The sequence below is a fragment of the Geospiza fortis genome, unplaced genomic scaffold (genome assembly GCF_000277835.1).
Source record: "Geospiza fortis unplaced genomic scaffold, GeoFor_1.0 scaffold450, whole genome shotgun sequence".
Taxonomy (NCBI): domain Eukaryota; kingdom Metazoa; phylum Chordata; class Aves; order Passeriformes; family Thraupidae; genus Geospiza; species Geospiza fortis.
Genome location: NW_005054416.1, coordinates 1046392 through 1060244, shown reverse-complemented (window position 1 = coordinate 1060244; position 13853 = coordinate 1046392). Strand labels below are relative to the sequence as shown.

At 55.2% G+C, this 13853-nt stretch overlaps 2 protein-coding genes across 2 annotated transcripts in view; one reads left to right on the top strand and one right to left on the bottom strand.

Annotated features, from left to right (window-relative positions):
* LOC102041178 (NACHT, LRR and PYD domains-containing protein 12-like) lies at window positions 1-7450 on the bottom strand (the record flags this gene model as incomplete). The annotated part of the gene is made up of 6 exons (XM_031061488.1): window positions 7288-7450; window positions 1667-3368; window positions 1013-1141; window positions 612-782; window positions 228-401; window positions 1-103 (listed from the first exon to the last, which is right to left on the bottom strand). Coding segments are annotated over exons 1-6 (2442 nt in total), but the record flags the coding sequence as incomplete, so codon positions are not given.
* CEND1 (cell cycle exit and neuronal differentiation 1) overlaps window positions 6882-13853 on the top strand; it is a 13385-nt gene continuing 6413 nt past the window's right edge. Inside the window, exon 1 of the mRNA XM_031061532.1 lies at window positions 6882-7011. The gene's annotated coding sequence lies outside the window, so the exon portion shown is untranslated. The remainder of the gene's footprint in view (window positions 7012-13853) is intronic.

The window sequence follows — 13853 nt, the reverse complement described above, 5'->3', positions numbered from 1 at the left end:
CAGCTCGTTGTCACTCAGGTCCAGGCAGGTGAGGCTGGGCCCCTGCAGCAGCCGCGCAGCCAGGGCCGCGCAGGAGGCGCCCGACAGCCGGCAGCTGCCCAGCCTGTGGGAGCGAGGGAAACAGGGAAGGAGGGCTTTGGCCTCTGCTTGCTGAGCTGCTCCAGGTGGGAAGGAGAAAGCTCTGCATAAGAAGGAGGGAGCACTCGCCCATCCTGCAGCCCCTTTACCGCAGTGTCTGTAGCGGGCAGGTACAGTGCAGGAGCCCCTCACACAGCAGCTCCACACCAGCATCGCGCAGGCCCTCACTGAAGGACAAATCCAGCTCCTCCAGGCAGGTGTTGGTGCCCAGCACAGCAGCGAGGTCCTCGCAGCTGGCACTCGTGATACGGGAATACCGCAGCCTGATGGGAACCCCGGGAAAACCCTCAGAGCCTCCTGTGTGCTCTTACTGCCATCCCACCATGGTGGTGTTCCCCACTCTGGTGCCACAACCTCGGCACTCCTTGGCCTGAAGTGTGGGACAGAGGCACCATGCCACCCCAGGGCGATCCTCTGGGGTGTCTCCTGAGCTCTCAGGTTTGAGATGCCCGCAGGATTCTGGGGGTGCTCACCGCAGGATGCGCAGGCGGCAGCCCGGAGTCCGCAGCCCTTCACAGAGGAGGCGCACGCCGCTGTCACCCAGCGAGCTGTCAGCCAGCTCCAGCTGGGCCAGGCCCGGGTGCTCCGCCAGCAGCGCTGCCAGCTCTGCACAGCAGCTCTCAGACAGCTGGCACCACTGCAGCCTGCGGGAGAGCACGGAGAACAGGGGCTCAGCACATCTCACCTGTCCTGGCTGCTCACCTGCCCACCAAACCCTCAGGTAAAGAGGGCCTGGCCTCCCCCTGGCTGCTTGCCATTGTCCCCGGGGAGCAGTGGGGCAGCACCAACCCCCTCACCCTCTGCACTGTGGTCTGGGTGCCCCACCCACAGCCCGGATCCCAGCCCTGGTTTGGGCTCCACATGCGTCTCTCACCGGAGCACCTGCAGGGCACTGTCCTGGTGCTGCAGAGCCCGGCAGAGCAGGCGGATGGGGCAGGGCAGCTCCTCCTGCCGCCGCACGACGAGGGCACCGGGATGTCCTCCGGTTCCTGAGACTCCAGAGCTGCAGGGAAACAGAGCCACGGGGCACACGCAGCCCTCAGCGGTGCTGGCAGCTCCCAGTTCTGACACCAGCACACATCCCCCCCACCCCGAGCAGAGCCTCCAGCTCCTCCAGAGGGACCTTTGTGGCTTTGGAGGAGCGAAGGACCTCAAGCGTTGCTGCTGGAGCCACCCGAGGAGATGTAAGGTGAGTCACAGGGTGCATTTAACATTCCAGCACAAGGGATCCCCCTTTTCAAGGGAGAAGGGGGATGATGGGAACTCAGAGTGACAGCTGGGCACAGGTGGGCCTGGCCAGGTCGAGCCAAGAAGCTCCATACTATCAATTCCACAGTGGGCAGCGGATGGAGGAGCCCATGTGTTCCTTATTCTCCCCAGTAATAAGTAAATCCTCTGCTGAGGAACCAAACACCCAGGGAAAGGCCAAACTGGTGTTCGGAAGGGAGGAGCTGAATCATCTTTTGGGACAGAGAAAGAGAAATCTTTGCAGTTTTGGGGCATTAAAGCAAGGAGGAGCAGGACTTACCAAGGCACTGACACATCCAGCTGTGCCGCAGGATCCTGCCAGTGGAAGGAGCATCCCTGGAGGGTGATGGAGCCCAGCCCAGCCCAGTGCTGGATGCAGAAGGAAAGAGCCATCTGGTCATACAGGGTCAGCCTGGTGTCCTGCAAGTCCAGGTCAGTGAAATGACCCAGTGCACTTTGTGCAAAGTTCTTCTCGTTCATCTCGAACAAGAAGTGGAAAGTGTCCATCTCCGAAACCTTCACTGTTTGGCCAGGGTGGGAGAGGCCTCTGTGCCTCCCCTGAAGCCACTCCAGCAGCTTTTCTCTGGCTCGTGGTGATATTCTGCACCCAATAGTTTTGTCCATGTACTCTATGGATTTCTGGCTGACCAGACCAAAGAGGAATCGCACTGTTATATTCAAATCCTTTCTGGACTTGTTGTAGCTTTCTAATAATTTATTTACATCCTTCTCAAGCCTCCCCAAGCTGCTGATCATTTCCCCATCATCCTCCAGAACGTAAAACATTGCTGCAAAAAACTCCTGGAGATGCAGGTGGGTGAAAGCATAGACACTCTCATGGTCTTCTCCTTCCTTTGGGATCCTTTCATTGAGGAAGTAGGGGAGAAGACCTGGCAGGTCCAAGCCACAGTCCTTGATTTCCTTCTCCTCAAAGAGGACCTTGTGCTTCCAGATACCCTCGGCAGCCAAGGAGCAAAGCTGGAGTAGGAACTGCTGGAGAACTTGTGGGTTGTCCTTGTCCCTGTACTTCAGTAACTGGGAGAGGTAGAACATCATCATCCCTGTGGTGGTTCTGGAGCACTCAAGGAGGTTTTTCTTCCCACAAAGCTCTTGTTCAAGGATGGTGCAGATGGTCCAGCTCATGATAGGGATGACACACAAGCTATAGAGGATCTCGTTGCCTCTGACAAACCTGAAGGCCACGTCTGCTTTGTTGGGGTTCTCAAAATACCTGTGGAAATACTCCTCCCTCCTGGCTGCCGAAAATCCCAGTATCTCCACGTAATTCTCACCCTTCAGGCACTGCCTCAGGCTTCCAAGAGCCGTTGGCCTCATGGTGATGAGCAAAGAGGCTTTGGGGAGCAGAGTCTTCTTCAACAAGCTCATCAGGGTGAGCTCCAGCGGCTTCACCTCCCTGGGGTCAGAGCTCAGCTCAGCTTCGGGCTGAACCAAGGAAAACCCCAGGGCCTCAAAGCCATCAAAAATGAACAGGATCTTCTTCTGGTCATCCAGAATCTTCCCAGCTGGCACTTGCAGGCCAGGACAGCACTGTGAAACCAGGTCTGCTATGCTGGCTTCCATGGGAAGGACAATGGCTTTGCAGTCAATGCGGAAGACAAAGTCAAACTGCTTGTGGAGTGCCCCTTCTCCCCACTCCACCATCACCTTCCTGACCATTGTTGTCTTCCCCATCCCTGGGGCCCCCACCAGCACCACAACCTGCGGGGCTTGCCCGTCTCCACTGGGTTCAAACAGCATGGTGGTGGTGGTGGCAGTGGTGGCTGCTCCGCTGCTGGTGCTGGCACATCCCTGGCCGGTTCCCACAGCTCCATCCTTGGCTCTGTGCTTGCTCCGAGGCTCCCTGGCGATGGTCAGGGTGGTGAAGTGGCTGTGGAGGGACAGGCTCTCCCTGGGACAGGTGCCCAGCTCCCTGTCCTGGCGGGACTCCCGGACCATGTGCTCTCTGCTGTCCCACCTGTGCTCTGTGCCAAGAGGAGCAGGGTCAGTTCCCAGCCCAGAGAAATTCCCCACCAGCCCACCTGTGCTCCCGACACACCAGCAGCTGCTGATTTCAATGCTCAGTGCTCTCCTAAGTCTGGCTGGGGCACTAAGGACACAATTTGTGAGGATCTGGGGACTCTGGTAGGTTGGGCGTTCTCCTTCTGGGTCCTGATCCTGATCTATCAACCCTTGTTTTATCATCCTCATGCACCTGGGAGCAAATGCAACTGCCTGGGGCTGCCTGCAGCCTCTGACTCATGCTTCAGAGGACAAAGGCACTGTCCCTGGGCTCCAGAGCACAGACCCTTGCAGAGATATCCTTAATCCCCACCCCAAGAGGAAAGAATCTGCCCAGCTGGCTGCTGGAAGGTGCTGAGAGCACTGGGTGAGCTTTAAGGTCACTTCCAACCCAAAATATTCTGTGATTTTAAACAATGCAAGAGGAATTGTTTATTTATTGAGGAATTACAAGCCCATGTAATTCACTGCAGGGATGAGCTGCCTGGATAGAGCTGGGTGACCCTGTCCCCAGAACAGCTTCAACAAGGAGTGCCCAGAACTGAACTCAGAGCCCAGGCCCATGCCAGCTGGTGGGGAGGCTCCAGGTGAGGCTGCTCAGCATTCCAGGCTATAAATAGTACCCCAGTGGGAGCAGGGCTTGGCTTTTCACTGCAAGGACTTCCTGCTGCCAGGGAAACCCACCTTGGCTGCTGCAGCAAGTCATTCCACTGTGAGAAACGTCCCTCATCCTGCTTTCCCGCGAGTTTGAGGTACAGACAAGCGGTGCTGCCCAAACAGCCACAGGGTTTTGCCACTGCTTGGCCTTTTCCCCCCCTCTCCAGCCATGGGGTGGGTTGTAACTGGGGTTCTAGGAAAGGAGAGAGGCTCCTTTAGGATCTTTGGATGCTCAGGGATGAAAGGGGTGTGAGCCTGTGCTGTGACCTGCTCTCCTGGTTTGCCTGCTCCAGTTTATGCACAGGGCACCTGTGTCTGGATTAGGAGGGGGTAACCCTCTCGATGATTTTATTGTCTGTGAGTGATGATTTTCTTTCCATGATGAAAAAAAAAAAAAAGCTTCAGGATGATGTGTTTAGCAAAGCAGTCTGTGAGGGATACTGGGAAAGGGAGAAAGGATGTTTTAAGGCACATTGGGAGTTTCAGGACTCATTATGGACTCCTTATTTCCTTGCTCAGAGCCAGACATTATACTGTCCCTCTGGCTTGCAGGATGTAAAATAATTCTGGGGATAACTGTTTCTCTCCAAAGGAAATGGTCTCAAGTGTGTCAGGGGACATTTAGACTGAATACTGGGGAAAATTCCTTCACTGAAAGGGTTGTCCAGTTCTGGCACAGCTGCTCAGGGCAGTGGTGGAGTCCCTGTCCCTGGAGGGATTTAAAAGCTGCGTGGATGTGGCACCTGGGGACAAGGGATAGTGATGGCCTTGGGCAGTGCTGGGGAATGTTTGGTCCTGATAACCTCAGAGGGCTCGAACAATTCCACGATTCTATGTTCCTTCCCATGGATGCTGCTGCCACCAACATTCCCCTATGGGTTTTGCAGTGGGAGCTCCCCAGGAGCCAGGGCTGTCCTTATGCCTGCTAACTCCTCCTGGGAGGTGCTGTGAGCAGAGGGGGAGGGGGAAAATCCAGCAGCACCATTTCTAAAGGTTTCCCACTCCTTCTGACCTTGAAAAAGCCATTTTCACCTTGCTGTGTCTCAGCCAGGGTTGCCGCTTGCTGTGCCTGCGCTGCGTTAGGGGGAATGTGACTCTGCCACAGGGAGATGGGGGAAGTGTATTGTTTTTACAGCTTTTCCTTCACTTCCCTTTTTCCTACCTCAGTTAAAAAAAAAAAAAAGTTTACATTCAGAATTTAAATGTAACGTGAACTCCGGTCTGAGGCGTGTGAGAGCATCACGTGGGGCTGTTTATCTCCTAAGGCAGAGGCAGAGTGTGTGATCATAAGGAAACCACTGCTGGAGCCCCTCATCCAGGCTCTGGGGACAAGGCTTGCAGGAGGCTCCCTCCCTCCCTCCTCCTGCCACCTTGAGGATATTCCTGCCTGATACAGAGGTAGCAAAGAGATACCGCTAAGGAAGCAGTGGTTTGGGGGTGTCCCCTGCATTAAACTGTGGATTTCCACCAGCTTTGCAGGAATTCAGCCCCTCTGCTGCTGTCATTAGATCAGCAGATTTGGGAGGTGTTAGGAAGGGGAAGCAGCTGTTTGGAGCCATGGAAAGGTCCTGGCTGTGCCTGGCACAAGTCTCTGAAAGAGCAGGGAGTGCTGGCACTGCTAGGCGCAGGACCAGACAGGGAACAGAGGGTACATGAGCATCAGCCACAGCTAATCCTGTCTGTGCCAGCCTGTCTGAGCCCAGCTGGCTCCTGGAGCCAAGGACTACAGAAGGAATAACCTTGCCCATCCCTGGCCCCAGGGGGTGTGGGTACTTGCATCCCAAAGCAGGCCCTGGAAGCACAGCCTGTCCTGGGAGATTTAGGTTCTTGCATCCAGCCCCTCATTCTGCAGCTCTCTTCAAACACAAGCAGGATTTTTCTTTGCAGTGAGATTTAAGCAACCTGAGTATTTTTTAGACATGCACCTGGCTGAGCACTAGTGGGTGGTTGGTGGGTCCCAAGTAACTGGTGGAGGCAGATGGGCAATAGCACACAGCCCAATTTGCTCTGAAATAAGGGCTAAAAGAGCTCCAGACAGTCCCAAAACCTGCTGAGCTTTGGGATACAAGCAGAAAGTGACACAGGGATGGGAATTTGAGCCCTGTACCTGGTTGGAGGGGTGAGGCTGTAACAGAGAGGTCTCCTTGCTTTTAGCTGGTGAGAATGAGGAGGAGGAAGAGGATGAGGAGGAGGTGGCTGTGTCTGCCAGTGCCTGGCTGGCTGACAGCACTCTGCAGTGGGACTGGGCTGTGTGCCCGGCTCTGGTCTGGAAAGGGGTGTCAAATCCCAGCCTGCTGGGACAAGGAGCAGTCTGGGGAGAAGGGAAGGAGAGCTGGCACAGAATTACCCAAGGTACAGCATTTCAGTGTCCTCCCTGCACTGTGCAGAGCTTCTCCTTGGCAAGTCAGTTTTACATCCCTTAACTCGCTGCCTGGGATCATCTCAGTTGGAAATCCTGGCGGGGGGAAGCTCATACTCCTATTGCCTGTGGTCGACACAGAGGCATCCCCATTTATCAGGCTGGCATGCTCCCAGGTATTTTTTCCTGTGTGTCCTCCCCACTTTGTTGCTATGTTTCATGCAATTGCTGCAAATCCAGGCAGGATTCAGAGGAGAAACAAACGGAGCAGCAGAGGGGTCAGTGCTGCAGGGACAGCCCTGAACTGCTGAGCCAGCTCAGCCCCAAATGACAGAGGATGTGGAGATGCAGCTGGGCTCCCTTCACCACCCTGCGGCCCCCCCTTGGCACCCGGCCCCTCCAGATCCCAGCCCTTCCCTCTGGATTGGAGCGCCCTCTCCCCCCCTCCCTGCTCTCCATCTTCATGCAGTCTGCAGAGGTGCATTGTGGGAAACTCCCAAGTTTCCCCCCCTCCCTCTGCCTGCCTCCCTCCCTCCTCTCTGCGCAAGAGCCAGCTCCCAAGGTGTGACTGGTCCGGCCGGGGGACAGAGGTAAGGGATGCCGCTGGGACGGGGGGCGCGGGTGGAAGGGCCGGGGCTCCCAGCTCGGGGACGTGCGGATGTCCTGCGCAGGGTGACAAAGAGACACGGAGACGCGGAGCTACCTGCCCAAGGTGAGTGTGCATGAGGCCGGCCGGCCCCGAGAGGCTCCCCTCCCGTCCCAGCTCGCACGCTCTGCTCGCTGAAGGTCAGGCAGGCACAGGAGGCGTTTCTGCACACGCACGGGTGCCTCCCGGCCGCTTCCTGCCCGCAGCTTCCCGCACGTACCTGCAGCCTCCCCGCCGCCGCCTCTGCGGGCTGTGCCGCGCAGCCCCAGCGCAGCCCTCGCCTGCTCTGAGCCGGGCCGGGCCGGGCCAAGGACAGGCCCTGGATGCCGCAGAGCGCTCCGGAGGCAGGAGGGCGGCGGGCACGGGGAAGCGGAGCCGGCCATGTGCCGGAAACAGGGCTGCTGGGAGGGAGGAGGGGAAGCAGCATCCCCGGCTGAGCCCCTCCAGCCTTGGCAGGAGAGCTGCCGCACCTCCCCGGAAGGGTTTGAGCGCTTTTCCAGCTGCTGTTCCCCTCCCATCTGCATGGACAGAGGGATTTGTTTGCCTTTTGCTCTGCCTGGATGGATTTAATGACTGTTTAATTCTGTCAGTCCTGAGGCAGGAGGGAAGCAGGAACAGCCGGCAGCTTGGTTCAGCCTTCACCTTTTCCCAGGAAAGGGGGTTGTTTTGTTGGGCAGGGAGAATCTGATATCAATTAGGCGGTGTATCCTTTGATTTGACCCTGGGCTTGTGCTGGAGAGGAGTTCACAAAGGGAAATCTGCCCACAAAACCCCCAAAGGGTGCAAGATGTGAGAGGCAGCAGTGTCTGTTCAAACAGGGAGAATATTGCACCGAAGGAGTGTGAGAGGGGTGGATACCAGCCCAGGGCTCCTGAGTCACGGTGGGTGCTTCCAGGGAGGGAATGCTTCGGGAATGTCTCAGGCTCTTCAGTCTGATGTCCCTGCTCTCTGTGCATCCCTGGGATGTGCGCTGGCAGGGACCTGTTGATTTGCTCCTGTTTACTTCTCTGTCCCTCTGGTGGCTTCTGGGGAGGTGCTAAGGGGGAAAGAAGAGGATTTTAAAAACTGAATCGAGGTCAGGCTGGCAGAACTTGGGCATTGGGACAAGTGGAGGAAATCTCCCCGCCGCAGCCCCGTTTTCCTGGGTGGGGCTTGGGCAGGATGCCGTCAGGAGTGGGAGGATGGACTATGCCGGATTAAGCTCCCTGCTCCATCTCAGGGCTGACCTCCAAAAGTCTGACCTTCACAGGTTTGACCTTCAGTGTTTTCCAGCTGTCCTTTCTCAGCCACGGTGCCCAACACCAACATCTAACCCTGTGATATTGTGGTAGGGTGGGGGAAGAAATCCCAATTCTCCCCTAAAAGTGCATTTTCATCCCGCTGCATCCATCCCCTCCCCTGTCAGGCTGCTGGAATGCGGGGCTGGAGAACACCCTGGCACATTGTCCCCATCCTGGATCAGGTGTCAGGGCTGGCAGACAGGCTGGAGGGAGGGATGGAGCTTCCTGAGCAGGGATTTCCATGCTGGAGGAGCTTTGGCCATCCTTCCCCAGATGCTTTCCAGCTTTCTGCTGGGAAGGAGAATGCCCTGGTGTTGCTGCACAAGGTAAGGGATGGGTTTTACCCCAGAGAGTGTGGGACCCTCCTTGGAAGGTCATTGCCTCGTGTGGAATTGGCCCCTTGTCTGCCTGCAGTGGCTTCTTAGATTTCAGCTGCAGAGCCACAGCTTTCAGGCTGATGCCTGCAGATCCAGGGGCTGCCAGATTCCAGACCCAGCTCTGCGTGTGAGGAATTGCTTCTAGAATCTTTCTGCTGGCCCCAGCTGAGCCACAGAGGGGGTGATGCCACATCAGGCAGAAGGGATGGATTTAGGATGCCCATAAACTGGGGAGGGATGTTGAATTTGCTGCTGCTTCCTGCAGTGGTTGGGGCTATTTCACTGTGTCACATATATCCCTCACCCTTTTTTGCTTGTGGATATTGAAGTTGGGATGCAGGACTGGGAGGAAGATGCCTTAACAGCAAGATCTGTCAGAAAGGGAATCAGCCTCCTGAAGCTGGGGACTGGCTTGTGGCTGCTTGGGGAGCAGCACCCCAATTTGGAAGCATCTGCCTTCTTCCCAAAGGCTTCTCCCAAGTCCTGGAAGGCCTGGGGTAAGGAGCAGGGCTTTGTGGTGGGAAGGAATGAGTGTTCACCATTTTCCAGGAGGCAGGGAATGTTTGCTGACCCTGTCACATTATCCCTGAGCTGGCACCACAGGCCCAGAGCTGAGCAGGGAACCAAGACAAGCCCCATGGCCCCAGCCAGAGGGGCGCTGGAATTGAATTTTTGGCTCTGGGAGGGCTGGAAAAACATTATAAAGAAATGAACTGAGTGTGTTTGCAAAAGTCAAAACAGGAGGAGTGCTCAGGGTAGGGTTCGGGATGCACTCAGATCCCTGTGAGGTGTCATGGGTTAAGGCTCCAAGATTCCTGTTGCTGCGGTGTCTCCCAAAGTGTTCCCCATTATTGTTCCAGTGCTTTGATCCAGTGTCCTGACAAATAACTGAGAAGCCTTTCCTTTGTGCCCTGAATTTCTGTCTTGGGGTTGAGGGACGCCCAGCCCTGCCAGGGAGAGGCTCAAGATCTACCACCTCGTGGTTTTTGAACAGTTTTGCTCTGCTACAAAAAACCGAAACTGTACAGGGGAAAAGAGAATTTGATTTTGTGTCTGAGAGAAGTTAAAACCCAAGATTAAAGTGAGATTAGCACAGCAAATTGAGGTGCTCTGAACTCTGTTTTAAGAGCTTGGGGACTGTGTTGGGGCCCTGAGGAGCCAGGCTTTGCAGCAGGGTATTTCCAACCCAGCCTCAGCTACATATTTCCGGATTCTGTTGAATTCTAGAAATTATTTTGCTGTAAGCTGTGTCTGAGAGTGCAAGCTGTATGGGGGAGGCTGGTGGCACTTGAGGGGCCTTCCCAGGTGTGACTTCTCCTGCTGACAGCAGGCCAGGGCTGTGCCAGCTGTGACTCAATGCCCACCCCTAGGGAGTCAGTCGGAGCACGTGGCTGGAGACAAAATCTCCTCTGTCCCACAGCTGCTTGGCAGTGCCCGGTTTTTGCTGTGCACGTGGCTGTATACAAACAGGGTGTCTTACCAGGGTAGGTTGGAGCTGTGTTTGGGGTCAAACCCCTCTAAAAGAACACAGGTTGAGCCCCTGGCAGGAGTGTGGTGTGTCTGCAATGCTGCCTCCATCTCTCAGAGAGTAAAATGTCTGCCACGTCCATCCCAGGAGCTCTTTGGGGACAGAATGTGTGTGGTTTGCAGAGGTGACGCTCAGCTCAGAGCTTGTCATCTGCAGAGGTTGTGGTGTAGAAAAAGACCATATATGTCCTGTTCCTGGGCTCTTTCTGGTGGGGAGACTGAAGTGCTGTGTCACCTGTGTGGGCAGCATGGCTGGGCAGCCTCCCAAGAGGACACTGGCAATGGTGTCACACCTCTGTGCAGCTGGTGGCCCAGGATCTGCATCCCAAAGCCCTTCCCTTAGGAAATGGAGGGCAAAGCTGCCTTTTCTGGGCTACAGGAACCCTTCCCGTTCCCACACCTCACCTTGGTGCCAGGTACAACCCAGCCTGGAGAGAGGGGACATGCCTTGGTGGCACTGGGAGAGAGAAGGGGGGTCCTGGCCACGCTCTGGGGGCTGTGGGGGTGGCAAGTACAGATTTTTGGTCACTGCCAGCACCAGCTGGACCTGTGAGGAGCATGCTGGGGCTCCGAGCAGCTGCAGGAATTGCCGCAGCCATGGAGCAGAGGCTTGGCTGGCAGATCTCCCCCCGTGGCAGCAATTTGAAGCTGCTGGCACTGCTAAAATACTTCCAGCATCTGACACTCTCCATAACAAGATTCAAAGGGCTTGTTTGAGAGGGAAATGTTTAATCCAGGGATGGGGGGAGGGATGTGGGGAGTAACAAACAACAGATTGGGAAAAGGATTCATAAATATCTCATCAGAGTGAAGTGGGTCAGCAGTGTTTGCTGTGACTGGATGCTGCTGTCTCTGAGGGTTGGATTTGGGAGGGCTGGGAAGCACAGCAGGCTCCTGTACAGTCTGTCCCTGGCTGTGCAGCACTGAGGCCGTTCAGAAGCGTCTGTGACAAGTGACTCTGCTGGCGTGGGGTTTGCGTTGCGTTGTGTCACGTTTGCCATGCGTTGCGTCAGGAGCCGGGGGCTGAAATAGCCTGGAAGGGAGCTAAAAATCCTCCTTGGGGAGCTGCTCATGGCAGCTGAGAGAACACAAGCTCCTTATGTAAAGCTGCTTTAATATTTATGGTAATGTCAGAGGTGGTGCATTACCTCATCCATCTTCGCTGCACTTCTTGGGCATGGGGAATGGCTTAGTCACTACTCTGCTGACCTTCTCCTGGGTGCTTGCTTAGCATCTCCCTGCCTTTAACATATTTGTTCCCCCAGCAGCTCAGAAAAAGGGAGAAATGCTGGTTTTCCCCATTGGGAATGGAGAGTTGAAGCACCAGGAATGCTGCTCACTTGCAGGAGGGGACTGGAGACAAATCCTTCCAGCCCTGACAGATCACTGCCCGTGTGGCAGAGGGGACAGGCACAGACCCCTGAGGACACGTCCCAGAGGACAGGGTGGTCCAAGCTGCATTCCTTAGGGGTTAGATGAGAAGATGGAGGAGAGTGGGATGGTGAGAGTGCTGGGATAGGAGCTCCCTCTGCTGCTCCAGAGCCACCTTTGGTGCCAGCTGCTGTTTCCTTAGGGACAGCAAGGGTCTGTCTGTCCTGTGCATGAGGGGATGAGTGCCTTTCTTCCAGACAGGCAGGAATGACAAAGAAAGGAGGAGGAGATTAGGGGATGAGAGGGAGGATTTAAAGATAAGGTGTTTCCTGCCATCTCTGGCTCTTTCTGCACAGCGTTGCTCCAGGTCAGATGTGGTCAGTAGCTGTTTCCAAGATGGATGTTTCCAACTGGAGGACACCTGGAGTATAGGGATGGACCTTTGCAGGATAAATCCTAATACATAACCCCACTGTGCTGTTAAATCCTTCCTTGCTGCCAGTCTCAGTGTGGCAGTCAAGGACCTGATGGGAATGGGTTGCTTTTCATGACAAAGGGGAAAACCCTGGGGATGAGCTTCCCACTGCACCCCAGACCCACATCCTGGAGCAGCTCCTCGCTCTTGCAAAGTGACACTGAGTTTTCCTTCCAAATGGAAGCAGCAGGGGAGGATGAGAGGATTTGGAGCTGGGGTGGGGCTGGTCCCTGCAGAGGGAAGGGGCCATGCTGATGGAGCTGTGCTGTGGCTCACATTTGGAGCTGGGATGGGTCCCTGCAGAGGGAAGGGGCCATGCTGATGGAGCTGTGCTGTGGCTCAGATTTGGAGCTGGGATGGGTCCCTGCTGAGGGAAGGGTTCATGCTGATGGAGCTGTGCTGTGGCTCAGCTCAGCAATGACTCATCTGCTGCGCTCGGTGCAGGATTGATGCAGCTTTCATCTGTGCACGCAGGAGACAGATGAATAGATGTGTTTGGTGATTTGCTGGGATTTGAGGCAGGAAAATGCCCTTCAGGGAGCCAAGGGAAGCTGCTCCTCTGCTGGCCTGTTGCTCGAGTGGAGGGCAGCTTGTTGCTCTGGGTGAGTCTGACTGCACTGACCTTGAGAGCATCCCAGGGGAGCTGTGGCATTTGTGTGCCAATCTTTGCAGCAGCAGCAATTTGGAAGGCTTTCCTTTTCCTTTTTCTCCTTGATCATCCCTGGTTTTATTATGCCAGCTCCCTCTTCCCAGCCTGGGAAAGAGCTGGTTAGCTGCTGGCAATGAGAACCTTCCAGAAAGGGCACTGATTGTTAAACAGAAATAGCGTGGAGCAGGGAAAAGGGAGGGAATGAAGCCTGTCTCCCACAAAATCTTATTCCCAAGTGCTGCTGCCTGTGTAGGAGGCAGAGAGGGAGCTGAAGGGGGAGGAATGGGTAGACAGGCAGAGACAGCAGCTGACAAGAGAAAAGGGAGGAATAAAAAGATGTGAGGAGCTACAAAGAAGAAAGCAAAGGTAGGAAAAATGTGTCATTAGAGAAAAACTTGGTGTGATGGAATGAGGGAAGAGGAGGAGACAAAGGAATGGGGGGAACCCTCACATGCAGGCTTAGTTTTTTGAAATGAGGAAAGCACTTCTTTCTTCAGTCTGGGGGAGAGAGAGGTGCTTAAAGATGAGCCCATGGTCATGCCCTTGGAAGTACAGGATAGAGAGGAGAGATGATTCCCAAGGTAGGGAGGTAAGAGCCCATAGAAGAGGGTTAAGTACTGGGCTGGAAGAGGATGTGCTGCTAAGGGTACCCAGGAGCCAGAGAGGAGTCAGGCCAGAGGGTCTGGGGAGGTGCTGGGTGATCCTGTGGCTACTTGCAGTGATGGAAAACCACAGACAAAAGCCCTTTATGCAGGCACTTAAGAACTGCCAATATTGATTTTTGGCTTAGTTTGGTTTCTACATCTTTTAAAACCTTTTCTAAGCTGTGTGATGGGTTTGTGTTGCTTTTAGTGGAAATGTGCTTAGAATCAGGAAATTCTGTTTGTGGCAGTGCAGGGCATGGTGGCAGGACAAAGCTCCTGGCTCTGTGGCTCCAAGCAAAACCAGATTTTGTGCCTCCAGGAATCTGGAGCAGTGAGGGGTGCGGATAAACCTTGAGGTGCCTGGGCTGTGCAGGGTCCCCATTTCTCAGCAAGAAGGCGAGTTTGCCCTCCCTGATTTACCTCACAATCTCCATAGGCTGCATATGATTTTCCTAGGGGAAGA